This window comes from Apium graveolens, chromosome 8 (assembly GCF_009905375.1).
Source record: "Apium graveolens cultivar Ventura chromosome 8, ASM990537v1, whole genome shotgun sequence".
NCBI classification, from domain to species: domain Eukaryota; kingdom Viridiplantae; phylum Streptophyta; class Magnoliopsida; order Apiales; family Apiaceae; genus Apium; species Apium graveolens.
Window position 1 is genome coordinate 74,656,962 of NC_133654.1, and position 18,145 is coordinate 74,675,106.

Consider the following 18,145-nt stretch of genomic DNA (forward strand, 5'->3'; position numbering starts at 1 on the left):
CCAATGTTCAGAAACAACAATCGCATAAAATGAGATTGGAGAAGCGGCACCCCAGCTATCTACATGTCGGACACCAGCTATAGACATGCCGAAGGCACCCCAACTATCTACATGCCGGATACCAGCTATAGACATTCCGAAAGTGTAAAGCCATAAAAATGAACAATCTTTGGTTGTGAAAGGTGAGCTCTTGCAATAATCACCACCATCCCAGATTCGATACAGGTTTTGCAGATCACCAAAAATATTAGCAACTTCGTCCTTAACAGATCCAATACCAGATTAACCCAAGCATGACTAAGCAAAAACATAACAAACACTCCAAAAGGAGAGACAAACACACACTACAAGAGGAGAGACACAAAAATACCCAAAAAAATTGGGTTTTATTGAAAAGAGATCAACGAGAATAAAAGAAAATGAAGGGATTGGGGCTTTCCACTAGAGAAAACCAGTGGAAACCCCTCGATTTACTTGAAAATGGACAAACCCTAGGAGAGGGAAGAGAGGAGGGAGGCGGCGGCTAAAACTATTACCAAAATTACAACTTAATTTCAATAGGAACAAAACTCCCATCGAAAAAAATACAGCCAGGATTAAACAAATAAACGAGCTAAGCAAATAGTCGCTTATGTTTTCAGACTGTTTAACATCATGAATCTCAAGATTCTTTGAATGAAAAAAGATTAAAATGGCTTCCTGATCGATCATACCTGCACCAATCCTGGAACCAGTAATATCACAAATGACCTTCACATACGCACCACCTGTAGCCCAATGTTCAGAAGCACCCAAGCTATCTACATGCCAAAAATCAGCTATAGACAAGCCGAAGGTGAAAGATCTCAAAAGATGAACACATTTTAGTTGTGAAAAGTAAACTCTTGTAATATTCGACACCAGCCCAAATTCAATGCACGAAAAACAGATCTCCCACAAAACCATATAAATCATTTTCAAAGTAGCCAGGAACAAAACAAAAACAAGCATCCAAAAAACATGCTTCAACATTCCAACAAAAAGGGGACAATCCAGACACACGTCAATAGACGAGACTTAAACCAAAATATTCAAATACCTTGGAATGACACCAAATTTTGGTATGATGTCAAGGAGGGGGATTTGAATCTAGAGGTAATTTTTATTGGGTTAAATATCAAAGTGGTCACTCAACTGAAGGTCATACATCAATTTAATCATCAAACTTAACGGGATATCATTTGGATCACTAAAGTCATAATAAATATCAAACAGATACCTCAAAATATGTGCTCGAGAATTAAAAATTATTTTATGAAGTTCTAAATATTTTTTTAATGTCATTACAATAAATGAAAAATTATGAATTCATAGTATTTTAGTAGATATAGTGAGATTTTTAAAAATTTATCTACTAATTATTTTTATTTTAATAAAGAAAATGATTATAAAATTACAAATAAATAGTAGATAAATTTTTAAAAATCTTACTATATTATATAAAATACTAGAATTCATACATTTGCATTTGGTTGTAACAGAATTTAAGAAAAATATATAGAATTCCATAAAATAATTTTTAATTCTCGAACACATATTTTAAGGTATCTGTTTGATATTTATTATGAATTTAGTGATTCAAATGATACCCCATTAAGTTTAATGATTAAATTGATATGTGGCATTCAGTTGAGTGACCACTTTGATATTTAACCCAATTTTTATTTGCAGAATCGGACTCAAAATCAAGATAGATCTGAGAAATAAATTCTAGATATTTGGTTTTGGTTCGATTTTTATTGAAAGGAAGAAGGAAAATCAAAGAAAAGGAAAGTTTTGGGGCTTACCACCAGTGAATTTCCGGCGGAAGCCCCCAGCAGAAACGGAAGAAACAGAGGGGGTCTCACTTTATGGTTTATTATTCACGTCTTTTTAGCTCAACTTTATTATACTAAAATAACACCTTTTAACTTTAAATCATAAGACAAGGAGAATTGAACACATACATTCTGCCAAACATGCCGTAATTTTGACTTCTGCTAAAAGTAGAACCCTTAATTAAAGAAGCCTTAATATATCATCCAACTCACAGAAAGTGATTTATTAATTAAATAAGGAGAGAGGATGCACTCCAGCGATTGAATAACAAACTATGACAAGAATGTGATAAGGATAGCTTTCCTCACCTCACACACACACTTTATTAATAATTGCAGACTATTATACTGTTAAACAATAATTATCTAGTTTGAGAATAGAATGAGCGAATCTGCATTATTACATAATGGTAGCTGTTTAAGTTTAAAATTGTGATTATCATTCTCTTTTACACTTGTGTATGTACTAATAATTGTACATAAGAAATCATTGTAATGTAAAAGAAAACATATAATGCGTGTAGTTTAAGGTTCCATATGGTTGAAGAAATGAGTTGAGAGAAGAATTTATAAATTTGACTTGTATGAATGATTTAGGAAGAGAAGATCAATCATCATTTAGGGCTATAAGAAGAGCAGGAGGGAGAGGGTGTGCAACTGCTCTAGCTCTTCTGACATCCGGTTCGATCATTTATTATTTCCAACCCCAGACGGACTGAAGAACATAAAACAACACTAGAGAGAATGGATAGAGAGAAAATGCTAGCAAGCAAGTCCAAAGGGGATATTTTGAGCTTAGAAATGCTACTAAGCCAATAACAGCACAAACCACCAACATTATTAGCACTTCAGCTGAATAATCCCATCTCAGGTCTTTTACGTATACGATTGCCAACAATGTTGTCATCCCCATTATGTTGTTCATCACCACATTACCGTAAAGCTACATAATAACCACATTAATTAAAACTGTTTAAGAGTTCATTAAATTAACGGAGTTGAAAAAAGTTTCAATCTCCAAAAAGCATGTAGATTATAGAATAAACAAAAAGATAGTTAATGTAGCAACCTCGGAAAATGTTAAGGAAGCAGTTCTTTTGTTCTTTTGAGCTGCAGGAAATATTGCTGCAATTGCCTTTCTAGCTTGCATGGCTACAGGGATAATTACGAAGGAGATGAAGAATGAAGGTATGCCTACTGCATTTGAAAACTGTCGAGTACTTCGGCTCAGTGGACTTGCGAGATATGTCAGCATCATGAAGCCTAAGATGACTTGAAGAAGGGCTTTGTTGAAACCCCATGTTAGCATTAACTTATAGGTCTTTTGTCCAACTTGTTCCTCATTAACCATTGAATCTACTTCCTTCCACAAAATCTGCAATTTAGTTAGCAAAAATTTAAACAAAGAATAGGCGAAACGAACATGACAAAAACTTAATATGCTGTTTTATCTAGTCAAGTAGCTTTATTTTGAATACATCATTTGAAATTTTGAATACATTTACACAAATCCTAATCAACTAGCATCACATGGATCTTCTTGAATATTCGGGGTGAAATTTTATATTAAGTTGTTTTATTCAAGTTAATTATAAGAAATATGTGATTATTAATAAACTTACTTTGTCGTACTCCTCCACAGAACGCTTTGCATCAGTGCATTTAGTTTCATGGGTAGCCTTTTTAAGCCATCTGGTGACGCCTCTGACAAATTCTTCAGAAGTGATCAGCTGGTCACCATCATCATCAAAATCTTTCATCACCTTATCTACCACCATGTCATGATTCGTGATCCATTTGTCTCCAAATTTCACCGTCTGAATGAGACTTCTTAACTCCAGTTGTGATATAACTTTGTTCTTATCTGAGTCATACTTGTCAAAGAGACTGACAAACAATGAAATTAGTAAGGTGAGTATCAACCCGGGACTGCAGGTTTCTGTTAACTAAACTTGAATTTTTTAATACCTATTTATTCGATCAAGATCAGGCTTCCCATCATCATTGAGAAGGCATCCTGCATCAATAGCTTCACTTTGGATTTTCTTCAAAATTCTTGCCATGAAATGCTCAATTTTTGCTAGCTCCTCTTTTTCTTGTTTATCAATGGCTGAACAACTTGTAAGGAATTTTTCCTCTATTTCCACATAAAGCCATTGTATCAATTCAGTGCTTACATTACAAAATACCAAGTATGACTAGCATCTTTCATAAAGATTAAGAAAAGGGTTCAAATTCAAATGCATATAAGGCTCAAGCTTTTGCATGAATTTTAATGACTTGCCTTGTTTAATGATTTCCCCCATTTGCAATCATCCTTTTGGGCCAGCTCTTTTGACTCATCTATCCATTTCATGCATCCCTCAACAAACTCATGCTCACTTATTTTTCCATCTTTATTCCGATCAAAAACCTCCAGTATCACATTAACTGCATACGCATTGTCTACCTCCAGATTTACGGATTCCATCTGTCTTATTAGAGCTTCTAATTCATCAGTGGTTAAGTGCTGGCTTCTGTCTTTATCACTTTCAGCGAATAATCTGCATCCCATTCATGGTACTAAAATGTAGCAGTCGGACCGTCTATATCTTATTATAATATATATGGGGGCATATAAATAGAAAAGGCTGAAAACATGTTGATTTGTACCGTTTTATTAGTGAAATATTTGGTTCTCCATTCTCATTAATGAGCTTCGCTTTTCCACACTTCTCTGCATGATTGAGAAACTCTGTTAGAAGATTCTGGTACTTGAAATACTCCAAACTTCTTTCCTGAATCCATGGATCCAAAACCTGGCAAGCAACACAGAGACATTATAAGTTGTGCAGCTAGTTCCTCACATGTAAATCTGTGATCACGATTATTCTTATACATAAGCCCGTTTTTTTCTTTTTATATTTCAAAACGTAAAACATGAACTTTAAGAATGCAATCAAATCCACCATTGACCTGGTAGATGAAGTAAGAGAGCAGTGATAAGGCGGAGACAATGAAGGCAATCAAAATAACAACTCGACTCCCATATAAAGTATTGAAGATATTGGCCAACTGCAGAATTACAAAAGGCGCTAATGAGAGGAGCATGATTCCCGCTGTGTGTTTAGTTTTCTTGTCCATTGTAACAGCTGAATCTGTGATCATTAACTAAAACGTTGCAGGAGCTCTTATGTTTTAAAATAAATTTGTTCAAGAGAATATAATAAGATGAAAACCTGTCAAAAAGGAGAATTTCCCTCTTTTCGGAAATGGTTTTGAAGTTGAAGCTTCGGTGCCTTGAACTTTACTTGAATATTTTTCATGAGATACTGTTCTGCCAAAAATTACACACATTCCCCACAACAAAGTAAGATACAAGACTGTAGTTCCCGTATAAACTGCAACTCCAAGAGAGACTTGTTGCTCTGCATTCCCAGAATCAGCAAAAACCCCAGATACTACAAAGTAGAACACAGAGGAAATCAATTTTTGGCTCTTCAAGTCTATCACATAGTGGCGAAAACACAAAAACAAAGTGGAGTACAATTAAATATGACGAGGATAGTTCTTGCGAATGACAAAATAGAAAATTTCATCTATTGTAATTTCATGCAAACATGATCCCTATATGCTAACTCTTACATCATGTAGTATCAATTAAAATCACTCTACAGTTGTATGGAATTATTGGGCTTTGCTAGTATCTTTGAGTATGTGGAGGGAAGATAAAAAGATAAATGCAAAAGTGAAATAAGTACCAATGACCATAACAAGTCCAGGTAAAACCATAAGAACCCGAAACAGACTTGCTCCAAATATACCAGTGCCAAGAATGTTAAAAATATTGTTACTTCCTCGGGTTAAAAGTTTTTCTCCTAACATCAGCATGTATTGGTAGACTATCATTTGAAAGATATAGCCTCCAATGTTGTCTGCACATGGAAAGAATCCGTAAACGTGCAAGCAAGCATCTGACGATGATCGTAACGATGAGGAAGATGGCAACGACAAGTTATGGAGTGTGAGAAATGAAGTTGACGACTGCATTTCATGGTCATGTCCGTCTGATATTAACTGATTAGAAACCAAAGCTCGACTTTCGACTCCTACAAGCATAAGGGTGAAGAAGAACAAGCATGGTAGACTAGCCATTAAACAAAATCTTTTAGATGATGCATAATCGCTTATAGCATATAATTATATACTCCCTCCTTACTAATTTATCGGTTTTGTTTGACTTTTTACAACCAAATTTTGACTGAAAATTTCATATAGTATATAATTGAAAAAAATTATAAAAATTATATCATTAGAAAGTACGTAATCTAATTTAATACGTATTATTCATTTTTTCAAAATAACGAAAGATTGATATTTAATTTACGGTTAAAGTTGAGTCAATTTGACCACAAAAAGTCAAAAAAGAGAGATAAATTGGGACGAAGGGAGTATCTATACTCTTTATTAATAAAGGGAAATAATGTATAATTTGGTGTTAAAAGTACCAAAGTACCAAATTTGGTAGTAACCTGATATAAGTTACTTCTATTCTCAATAAACTTTGTTTTTAACACAAATTGACATGATATAAGTTGACTTCTATTTTCAATAAACTTTATTTTTAACACAAATCGACTTATATTTTTTGTAAACTTTATTTTCAAAGATTGAAAAGGCTAATTATAACATAATTATCAGATTATATTAATTAATATTATATTAAATTATCTAAAGAACAGATACTTGGTTCATAAGATACAGATACAATTCGTTTCACAAATATAAAACTAATATGTTACAATTCTATATTAAGTAAAACAATGCAAAACTAGAATTATAGTGAAAAATTTCATAACTGATTCGATTTTTTTTAACCTCATAATTATTTTTTGCAAGTACCAATTTAATATTGATATTAATATATTAATTTTAATTCTTGTTTTGCACGGATTATGAATAATTCTCTATAAATATTAATTCGATATTTTTAGTGTCGGACCCATGTGTCGCGCGGGTTATAATTATCTATACTCTTTATTAATAAGCGAAACCATATATAATTTGGTGCTAAAAGTACCAAAATACCAAATTTTGGTTCATCCAATTGTCTATTTACTTCATAAAATAAAAATATTTTTTAAACGATTTGTAAATTATATTAAAAATTTATTAAGTTACGTTAAATTAAATACGGTAACTTATATTTATTTTTAATTTTAGAAAAACTACAAACTACTAAGTAAACAACTAACACGAATTGATTTATATTCTTTGTAAACTTTATTTATTTATAAATTGTATTAAAAATTTATTAAGTTACGTTAAATTAAGTAAAATAACATATATTTACTTTTATTTTGAAAAACTATGAAGTACAAATTAAAATATGAACACGAATTGACTTCTATTCTTGGTTTTATTTTCTATAGTATAATTTTAAAAATAATTAAGTAATAGCAAATGACTTTAGTAACATTTATTAACTTTTAAACTGAAAATTATTGATTTAACGATTGTATTTGTTATCGTCCATCACAACGTTTATTTACTTTGAATTAAAAAACATATTTTAACAATAACATATTTATGGGCTGTATTTTGATTATATTAAGTAATATAAAATTAAGTTTAATAACATCTATATACTTTTAATTTGTAAATTAATTTTTATCGATAATTAAGTAATATTAAATAAATTATATTGAAGAGGCTAATTATAAGATAATTATCAAATTATATTAATTAATATTAAATTATCTAAAGAACAGATATTTGGTTCATAAGATAAAGATACAATTTGTTTCACAAAATAAAACTAATATGTTAGATTTCTATATCAAGTAAAACAATGCAAAATTAGAATTATAGTGGAAAATTTCATAACTGATTCGATTTTTTTTAACCACATAACTATTTTTTGCAAATACCAATTTAATATTGATATTAATATATTAATTTTAATTCGTGTTTCGTACGTATTATGAATAATTCTATACAAATATTAATTCAATATTTTTAATCTCGGGTCCGTGTTTATCACGGGTTATTAACTATATATACTAATAAAGAAACCATGTTTAGGTCCTAAATATTGGTACTCACTAAAAAATTGTACAACTATTTTTAAATTTTTTATTTAATAAAATCTCAACCGACAAAAATTAACTTCTACTCTCTGTAAATTTTATTTTTCTTCAATTTTTATTTATTGCTGAACATCCAAGTGTCGGTTTATTTTAAAATAACCGTATTAGTAAGTTAACATGTCAGATTTATATAAGTAAATAATTAGGTGCATGCATAACGATAATTATACGGTGAAATTTTAGAATTACACTTAACTTCAATTTTTTTAACTACTCCCTCCGTTCCTCCCAACTATTATCATTTCTCAGAGAGTGTTCGACACACATTTTAAAAATTTTCTTTTTCTGAATAAAAATAAAATGTTTAAACTTTTATTTAGAAAAAATAAATTTTTTTAAAAAAGTTAAACAACTATATTTTTTCTTCATCTTAAAATGTGTGATGAACACTATAGAATTGTGTACAATTTAGTGCTAGCTATATAGAATTGTGTACAAAAAATTGTACACAATAACATGTTAATTGATGTAAGATATTTTAATGGGGCTTATTGATGTGAATATAGGGTTTCATTCCCATTAAAACCCATTGCATGTCATTCCCTACAAAATTTTGTACATAATTCTCTACACCAAACATTTTCCTCGACAAAAATGTGTATGACATACTTTTTTTTAATAATATGTATTGCACTTTCACATCGAGTCGAAATAAGAAGCTCTGTGTTAAAGGTGAGACTTATTAACTTATAAACCCGCAATAATTTATTGACGGGTGTTTGTCGACCCAACTTATAAGTCGAATTTATAACTTATAAGATAAGTTGAATGTTATTTTTCATTTGTTTTATCAAATTTAGTTTTGAAATATATTTTCTTAAATGTTAATCTAACTTAAAATATAAAAATTCAGATAATTATATTTAAAATATATTTATTTTAGTTCATTTAAATTAAAAAAAATCTGACTTAAAAGATAAATTATCCAAACACTTGTTTAATTTATAAACATTTATCAACTTATCACTTATGGAGTCCCGTGTTTCATTGGAGTCCTTGAAGTCCACATATGTTCTGCAAGTAAAATATAGCTTAAATTGCTGCAAAACGTATTATTTTATGATATTCTACAAATATCACAATTTTATTGAAAATTTTGCAGATGACATAGATTTTACAAGTGGAACGTTTCAAAATATATTATTCTACAAAATATGCTTAATTTGCAGAACATAAATTTTCATGTTGCAGAACATACATATTGTACTTGTAAATATATGAGATTTGCAAGATTTTATTGAAATAATGATATTTGTGAAACATGTTTTGCAAGATAACACGTTTTAGAAGATATATTTTATTTGCAGAACAAATATGGACTCCGAGAACTCCAATTAAAAGGTGGATTTCATGGCACTTTACTCCACTTCATCAGTCATTTATTCAATTTAAGACATAATTTACTTATTTTTAAAATTTCCGAAACCGGCAAAATGTTTTTCTTCTACATTGCTTTCTGTCATAATTTTTAACTAAACAGCTTCTGTCATTTTCACCAGGCCCTTATACAGATCATTCATCATCTTCAAAAGACTTGTATGATCTGTATAATTTTCACCATAGAATAGGTACCTTTAAGGGCCACTAGGAAAAAAATTTAAAGAACAAACCATCTGGCATATTTGTGTCTGGTATTAATCCCCACTGTTTTATTCCTAAACAAGAACACCAGAATACTATAAAGAACTATATTCCCTAAGCATTTAATAGTTAAAATGAATGGAACAAAGTATGAAATATATTAGACCGAGTATAAAAAGTGAGAAATATATGTGGGCTGAGTGTAAAAAGTAAGAGATTGATGGAATAAGATATGAAATATATGTTGAACCAGCGGAAGAAGTTAGAAATCCGTCGAGAATATGTTTAAAAAAATATTATCAGTTAATTTTTTTATTCTTCCCAACAAACAGACCGGACCTAAGATATCTGAGTCAACTGCCGTGAAAGTGTAAATTTTCCAGCATCCAGTTTCGTTTCCTAGTGAGTTTTATCATACGATATTTTAACTCCACTAACGGTTACAGAATGACACAAGGGAAACATGTGGGAAATGTACTTTAAATATGAACCCTAAATTACGATATTCGTAAGTTGACATCAACCGAGATCAATCAAAGCAAGACACTGGATTAAATCAATCATGGACCCTAAATTCTGTTAATATATTTAAATTTACAAAATTAAACAACACCAGTACTGTGTGCAGTCTGCATTAGAAGGTTGGGTTTCTAATCTAATAAAACAGTAAACATAGAAAATAAGACATCATGAACACTACACTTGATCAGCAAAAAGAATTTGGACAAATTTATATAGCATACAGAATAATTCAAGAAAATTATATACACTGAGGCATCATCGCGAAAAAAATGATTTGGCTATATACATTGCAATAATAATTAATAAATTTGAAAATAAACCTGCACACTGCTTCATTCTCACACAAAAGAAAAGCATTTCTTCTGAGGATTTGGCTGATAGATGGTATTCTTTACTCCGTGTAGAATCATTTGTCTTGCTTTCCACTAAGATACCATTGATTCTTTCTTAGTGTTCGCCTGTTCGTCAGCTGCCCCATAAGACAATCTTCGAGGCTTCGTAGTTACTTTCCCATTTGGTGAAAAGGACTTCACTGAAGTGATTGATTTTATTGTTGGTGATTTTGTATTTTTAGCTGTCTTGCTTGCTTGTTTACTGCTAGTTACTTTCTTCGGACTTGATTGTATAAGGGCTCGGCTTTCCCATGGCCGAGCAGCAACCCAGCGTTCCATCCAACTCCAACCCCAGATAGCTTTGCCAAGTTCATAACTACCCAGAGCAGAGTTTGAATTAGCTCTCCACTACAAAAAAATGATGTTTCCAAAATAAAGTACCTTTACAAAAAAAAATGATAAATTTGCAATGCAATCACACTATATACCTGATGAGAAAATGCATAAGCCATAGCTCGCTCTCGCTTCCCTGCTGCTTCTTCGCGAAGATGAATCCTTGCAAGAACTTCCTCCATTGTTTCAGGACCATTGCTCCATTCCACCTGCAAGTAACCAGTCCAGGTGTATGAGAAAGAGCTAACACATATATAGCAATAGTTAGAGAGATTTATCTAGCTTCATGATAAGCACATAGGACAAGTAGTGCAGGTGCAATAGTGTATACAGACTACAACTTACTACTAAAAGAATTCATGTGGTAATGACGGAATGGGGATGCCTGTCGCAATCGTAGTTATATATTAGAAACTTCACATAAATAAATAAAATAGAACAATATAATATTTTGCTTCCAAGCAAATTATTTTTCTTAAATTAACGAAGTAGGTATGGGTAACTTGGTAAGCTGTCGCTGCCATACAGCGAAGGATTTAGGAATATTTTTTTTTGTAAATTATACACTAAAAAGAAAAATTAAGTCTAAAGAATTATAATGCTGTGTGTGTATCCGTAAGCTCTTAGCATCAAGAAAAAGTTGCAAGCTGCATGCATTTGGATTCAGAGGGCTATCTCAGCCAGGTCTCGACCAACTGGCCCTCTAAGGTTCACCCAACAATTTTCTATACTGTTAGATCAGCCTCCTTATTTGGATTAGCTGTACCAGGAAAGCTCCTTGTGGAAAAGGTACTTTCTAAGTTTCTAGAACTAGCTCAAACTAAATCACAAAAATAAAACTGGCAGTTTGTGTGCACGCACATGCAACAGACCGCATACATGTCTCAGTGTTGCTCAAAACTGGATTACTTTTAACCCTAAAGGGAAAAGGTAGGTTTGTTATGTTGAGGCCACCACGGCTTTACAAAGGAAACTAATCTTGCCTGATCATATTTTGTCACTACATTATCGTCACGCAAACCCGGATGCTACATGAGACAGAGGTATTTCAGATACATGTGCTTTCACTATTCGGAAAAATATGTCAAGGATATTCAGAAATGAATTATTAAACTAAATACGATAATAACATCTTCTTTAAAATATCTGTCAATAAAGTTTAGAAACCACAGTGTGTGACTAGTAAATGATTATACTTGCATGCATGAGAGACTTTTACCTCGAGGTCATGAAGCTTTGTTTCAAGTTTTAATTGATTCTCTAGCTTCCTTTGTTTGATTCGGGCTTCCAATGCCATACTATTTCTCCGTGTTCTGATTTCAGTTTGTAAACTGCTCCATGTGTGGAGGTATTTCAGAGTTACGGATGCTTGCTTTCTGGAAGAAGAACCTAGAGCCACTGCCCGTAATTTGACAGTCCCTTTCAACTGGCGTCGAGTTTTTCTTGCCTGAGAAATTATAGAATTATGTTAACATTGATGCATATGATGACATAATGTAGGACAGTCACACAACCTAAATCACACAATATCTTGAAAACAAACTAGGCAATCCTTAATCTTATTGTTTCTATATATTTCCTGAAGTTGTAAGATTATTTTTACAAAGCTTTAGAGTAAATCATGTCTAGCCATCTTAGTTTATTTCGACACCATAAAAATTATGCATGTTTACACTTATTTTCTAGAAGAGTCATAGATGCTTGATAACACAGTCGGCACCAAAACTGCTAATGTAGTTAAGTTTTAGATCAAAATCAAGAAATGCTTCAGGGCTTAAATAAGTAAAAAGCTATCGATTACATCAGAAAATATGAAACCTATACCGAAGGAATACTCATTAATTTCCGGGTTGTTTTTTTCAAAATGTACCAGAATATCTTCTCAGCAAGCATAGAATTTAGGTGAGCATATATGATGTATTCATCCAAGTACCGGTAGACCAAGTACAACCATGTTTGCCGCTAATCACGGAAGAATAGGAACTTGCATTGATGGTATATAGCCTAAACAGATGTTTCCTACAGTCTAAAACATCCCTGTCTACCAAGTGTTTGCAAATGGCTAACTGGGGAGGAGTAACAGGACTTACATCTCCTGTTTACTTAACATGATTTTAGATCATTACTTTGTAGGACTACTAGGATGTGTATAATCTTTTATCCATCATAAAGACACTGTACAAATACTTAAATAACTTTAAACAATTGTTGTTCAGAAGCTGCTAATTGAAACAGATACCCTCCTTGCTTTCGTGTATAATTTTATCTACCAAATTTAATAATCTTCCATGTCTTCGATAATTTCTTTACAGTTTGTCATTTGCAGCTTCAACGATGGCCACATTGTTGCATTGTAGATGAACGCAAAGAAGTAACTCATCTATCAGGATTCATCTCAGCTTGTCTAAACACAAACTTGGACCCTTAAAAAATCAAGGAGGGCGCGAGCTGCAGCAAGGATGCTTCTAGTGCTATAAGAGACCTAGAGTTCGATTCTAACCTCCCCAATACTTAACAACGTAACAACTATTTTAAAGAATATATATGCCAAAACTGTTCTAAAGACAGGGAACATCTATTCTATACATTTAATAAGAATAATTGAAATTAACCACAATTTCATATTACAAAATATGCAAGTCTGATAACTAGGCCCAGAAATAATTGGCTGACAGATACTCATTATAGCCTTGCTTTATCTGGCGATAGATTATTAATAAGGGAATAAAGGTTTTGCTTTTATCTAACTGATGCATAAACTGAAGTCAAAACATGATGAAACTAGAATGTGTAATAGCATTTTATGTAACCTCCACTTAGACTTACCCTATATGCTCGAAATGCAGTTTGAATCTTTGTAGCTGCTAGATCCTGAATCCCAGGATTCCCATTAGGGACATGATGTGAAAGATTGGTAGAATTCATCTGAAATTTTTTTTTTTGGTTTAACCCGTTTGCATATTGAAGCCCTGAAGATCCCTGTGGTTGAACAGATAGAGTATCCACAGAAACATGCACACACTTTAGATGGTAACTCCGTGATTTGAAACAATTACTTAACTAATCTAAATTTTCAATCTCTACAATCAAAATTAAAAAGAAAAGTGTTTTCTTAAGAATTTTAGAATGACAAGAGGATTTAATATTGGATGTGGGTTAACACCAATGCTTTTGCACATAATTTATGCTATAGGATGCTTTTGGCAAAAAAAAATCAACAGGGTAATATGTAAAGTATTACCTTAAGATATTTTGGCTTTCCATTCTTTAGTTTCTTAAAGCTGACTATCTTTTTGAGCCAATCTCCAGACCCCATTTTCAAAATTAAATATCTCCTGAAGGCTGCACTGATAAGTGATAAGAAATGAAAGTTATAAATGTATATGGCACTAAACGAATTTGTATCAGAGAGTAAGTCCTTATGAGGAGAGTTGAAATGAAGTTGTAAGAAAATATAACCACGACGGGTGATGCTTCACAGATTGCTTCACAGATAACAAATGTAGCATAAACAATTTGGCATTTTTCTGCAAGTACTTAGTTGGAATTGCCTTATAAACTAATAATCAGTGATATAACTCAAATTTTTATGTACTAACACCCCCTGTTCTCGACTTCTATTGTCTTCAAATGGATTAATTAAAAAAAAATATAAGAATTAAGTTTTCTAAACTGGAGTAATAAGTTGAAGACCTATTTTTTGTGTTAAATTGGGAGTTGTTTTTCCACAGATAACTAGCTACATACTAATCATGGAAGACTAAACAATGATGGGGAAGGATAATTATAATAGAGAGGGTAATGCAGCGGTCTGTAGAATAATTAGAAAGAGTAAAAATTACAGTTTCGTTTATTGAAAATGTCCCATAAGTTTGATAATTGCAGATGACATACAAAATAGGATGATTGAGGTTTTCAGTACATATTCAAGAATTTTACAAACCAAATTCTATTGCCAAATTATTACTTCTTTCGGTGTGTTAAATCATCTATGCCTTCAGAATAACATGTTAATAGTTCCCACTTTGTTTCAGCTAATTCATGAATGCCTGAACTTACAAGGAAATGCTTCTTGTTTAATATGAAAGTTTATCGATTGAGTTAGATGCTAAATTGTCAAAAACTAAAACAGCTCTTCTGAACTCGAAACACTATTCACTTTCAAAATCATTTGGCTCTATCTTGTATTTCGAAATGGATAAAACTGATATGAGTTTTCAGTATTAAATTAAAAAATTACGATCCAAAAATGATATGCATACATGATACACTTAAATGTTTTGACACATTTAATAACTTAACATGGTATGAGAGGAGCAGTCTCTTTGAATGAGGAATGTACAACATACAAACACAATAAACATAAGATAAGAAGCTCTCTTCCTAAATTTATAGTTCCAATAAATAGATGGAATATAGGTAGCTAAAGAAAGAATATCAAACCAACATCCTTAAGCATCACCTCACCTCATTGAAACAATTATGAAAATTACAGAGCACAAGTAAAAAGAATGAGTAAATGTATAGCAAAAAGAAGAGGGCAAAAAACAGATAATATTTAGCAAAGCCTGACATACCGGAGGAGGAGAAATGTTGAGTTGAATTTTGATGAACAAGAAGAAGAAAGAATGGTGGGGGTGGGTGGTGGCAAAAGAGTAGAATAAAAGGTAGGTGTGCAGGGGCAGGGGATTGATATTTCATACAGACCATGGCCCCATCTCTTCCCACCTGCAGTTTTATTTTCGTTATAATATTATATATCTATTTTACACAGACAGAAGGCCATGTTTGGTTTGCTTAGTATGGGTTATTAAGTTAGTGAGCCTTTTTTTTCTTTTATCCTAGATTGGGGGAATAACTCGTGCGAGTCACGGGTCATACATCCATATATTATATTTTTACAGCAACTTCAACCACTATACTTATATAGGCTCTTAAGGTAAATTTTGAATAAATTGAGATAAAATTTCTCTCCAAAAAATTCTTTGTCTCTCTTTATAATATTAGGAGTTTCAGATGCTTCCTCATTATTATATCATATTTTATTACCCGTCTATTTAACATAAATTACTTTAATGAGTAAAAAGATAGATAGAAAGTGAGTTTAAGGAGAATTGTTAGAGAAATTGTTTGATTTTGGCTTCTAAATAATTAGGAGCTCATTTATTTATATTATTTGTAGTGAAATTGCAAGGAGTTTGTTGGAGTTGCTCTCAGTTGTTTTCTTATTTGTAAATGTTGTACAACGTCTAACGTATATCAAATACAAATTGATTGTTTATCTATTATTTTCGTACAAGACATTACCAAATTATACAATGTTTCTAATATAGCTCATTAAGCAAAATATATATATTCTTGTTTGTGTTATATAATTTGTATTTAATGAATGAATATAAACATGGTAGTAAATATACGTTTATAAATGGTAGCCCGCAAGAGTTGACTCAGTTGGTTAAGAGGGGATAACTATCCTTTTCGTCACATGTTCGAATCCCACGGGAGACGAATTTATGATTATGCCTCCTGAGCTAAAACTTGTCGCTTAATGCGGTTTACCTTGGTTCACGTAATTTGTAGGCGGCTGCGGGTTACCTACGATAAAAAAACGAAACGATTAAACTTAATTTGTAAAATGCCGTTAGTATGTTTATAAAGGAAAAAATAAAAATTAACATATATGTTGAACACATAGTTGACCAAATTTTTTGAATTTTATTTAAATAAACTATATGTACGTGTCTATATTATTATTGAGTTCACTATTAACTTGCAATTAACTTACTCAATTTAAAAAGATAAAAAATGCATAACTTGAGTCAAAATGACTTGCAGTCATAATATATACAATAATGTAAAATTTACATTACTGTTAATATAAAATTTGATTTTAATAAAAAAATGTTACTTTTTGAAATTCAACGTATGCATGTATGGAAAAATGTTAGTTTTTTATTTACACTATTATTAACAAAGTAAGATTAAGTTATATGTGTGTGTTAGCATGTAAATTATCGTATGTTATATTTTCAAGTAAATTATGACGGTTTCAATTATGTATATGCTAAATATCTAATTTATGTACATGTATAATCATTATTAAATCTAGTGAAGCAATTGATTACTTAAATAACATGCATTTATAATTATTCATAAATTAAAATTATGTAATAAGTAAATTTTTATAATTTATATATGGTATTCACATTATCACTGACAAACAATCCATATCTATTTTTTACGCAACCGATATCAATCATGGTTGTAATATAAAAATAAATTATATATTTTTAAGACTTATTATTAATATTCATGATTTTTTTTTCAAGAATTCGAAGGAAAAATTGTATTTATATCGTTGTTTAAACCGTTTTTAAGTTTGTTTCATTTTGACTCTAACATTTCTTCATATTATAATTTGATAACATTGTATACTATTCTCCTAAAATTAAATATTTTTTAATTCGATAAATTTTTATAAATATCAGTTGAACTGGTTAATTCTTTCAAATTATTGAACAATACATATTTTTCCTTAAATAATATAAAATGCATTGAATCAAATTCTACAATATATAGTATACATATATAACTTTTATTCGAATAATTCAAAATATTTGACAATATTGTCTTGATCAATGAATATTGTTTATCTAAAAGATTTTTTTTAAAAAGCTAATTTTTTTTAAGTGGAAAATAAAAATAAATCGATTTAATTTATTATATTTTTAATTAAGAAAAATTAAAAAAAACTCAAAATTGTAATATCTTTTGTAATTTTCCAAGGATTAAATAAATGTAGTACTTTATAGCTTATTATTTTAATTTATTAAAGTAACAGATATTTTATAAATAAAAATATATTTTAACTAAAGTCCTTATTCAGCTAGGCGGAAAATTTTCATGAATAAATTTAAAAAATAATACAAAATTCATGTTAAATTACGCGGAAACACCTTTTAACTTCTTTTTTTTTGACAAAATGCTTTTTATAAATTGCATCAACCAAAATTACAACTTTTTTTTTGACAAATGCAGAAAATTTTCATTAAATTGAATATAATCTAGCCGGGACAAACCACCAATTGTCGATACAATCAGGTGATAAAACAAATAACATACTAAAATCAATTAGATGATTTGTTTTCTGATCGTTTAACACATAATATTTAAAAATTTTTGAAGTTAAAAACGAAATCAAAGACATTCCAAGCGATCCAAATTGCACCGGCATCTCTGAAAATAGCAACATCGCAATTGACCATATCACGTAAAAATTATGGTTAGCCCAATGTTCAGAAACAACAATCGCATAAAATGAGATTGGAGAAGC

At 30.9% G+C, this 18,145-nt stretch overlaps 2 protein-coding genes across 4 annotated transcripts; both read right to left on the reverse strand.

Moving 5' to 3' along the window:
- Nucleotides 1–2,267: 2,267 nt before the first annotated feature.
- Nucleotides 2,268–5,989, reverse strand: LOC141676980 (sodium/calcium exchanger NCL1-like). 2 transcript variants are annotated; one of them, XR_012557272.1, is made up of 7 exons: nucleotides 5,597–5,989; nucleotides 5,075–5,296; nucleotides 4,812–4,993; nucleotides 4,509–4,654; nucleotides 4,141–4,399; nucleotides 3,825–3,993; nucleotides 3,608–3,743 (listed from the first exon to the last, which is right to left on the reverse strand). XR_012557272.1 is itself a non-coding variant. In XM_074482712.1 (5 exons), exons 1-5 carry the CDS (start codon nucleotides 4,160–4,162, stop codon nucleotides 2,551–2,553), a joined length of 1,011 nt encoding a protein of 336 aa, XP_074338813.1. In that variant the 5' UTR covers nucleotides 4,163–4,496; the 3' UTR covers nucleotides 2,268–2,550. The 2 variants fall into 2 exon arrangements, 1 of the variants encoding a protein (XP_074338813.1); XM_074482712.1 differs by lacking the exons at nucleotides 4,509–4,654; nucleotides 4,812–4,993; nucleotides 5,075–5,296; nucleotides 5,597–5,989 and adding exons at nucleotides 2,268–2,799; nucleotides 2,926–3,231 and having other exon boundaries at nucleotides 3,479–3,743; nucleotides 4,141–4,496.
- Nucleotides 5,990–10,273: 4,284 nt separating this feature from the next.
- Nucleotides 10,274–15,562, reverse strand: LOC141679024 (protein IQ-DOMAIN 9-like). Of its 2 annotated transcripts, none has more exons than XM_074485504.1 (6): nucleotides 15,390–15,553; nucleotides 14,054–14,154; nucleotides 13,639–13,791; nucleotides 12,032–12,259; nucleotides 10,908–11,021; nucleotides 10,274–10,827 (listed from the first exon to the last, which is right to left on the reverse strand). In XM_074485504.1, the coding sequence occupies exons 1-6, from the start codon at nucleotides 15,520–15,522 to the stop codon at nucleotides 10,513–10,515; spliced, it is 1,044 nt and encodes a 347-aa protein (XP_074341605.1). In that variant the 5' UTR covers nucleotides 15,523–15,553; the 3' UTR covers nucleotides 10,274–10,512. The 2 variants fall into 2 exon arrangements, with proteins under 2 accessions (XP_074341605.1, XP_074341606.1); XM_074485505.1 differs by having other exon boundaries at nucleotides 10,659–10,795; nucleotides 15,390–15,562.
- Between the last annotated feature and the right edge of the window lie 2,583 nt (nucleotides 15,563–18,145).

Excerpts from the sequence above, each read along its gene's own strand:
- LOC141676980 (XM_074482712.1), bottom strand. The coding sequence starts at position 4,162 with ATGGGGGAAATCATTAAACAAG. Across the intron at positions 3,232-3,478 it reads CTGTGGAGGAGTACGACAAA|ATTTTGTGGAAGGAAGTAGA; the intron begins GTAAGTTTATTA and ends ACTAAATTGCAG. Across the intron at positions 2,800-2,925 it reads CTTCCTTAACATTTTCCGAG|CTTTACGGTAATGTGGTGAT; the intron begins GTTGCTACATTA and ends GTTATTATGTAG.
- LOC141679024 (XM_074485504.1), bottom strand. The coding sequence starts at position 15,522 with ATGGTCTGTATGAAATATCAATCCCCTGCCCCTGCACACCTACCTTTT. Across the intron at positions 13,792-14,053 it reads GAAAGCCAAAATATCTTAAG|GGATCTTCAGGGCTTCAATA; the intron begins GTAATACTTTAC and ends GTTCAACCACAG. Across the intron at positions 11,022-12,031 it reads CAAAGCTTCATGACCTCGAG|GTGGAATGGAGCAATGGTCC; the intron begins GTAAAAGTCTCT and ends GGTTACTTGCAG.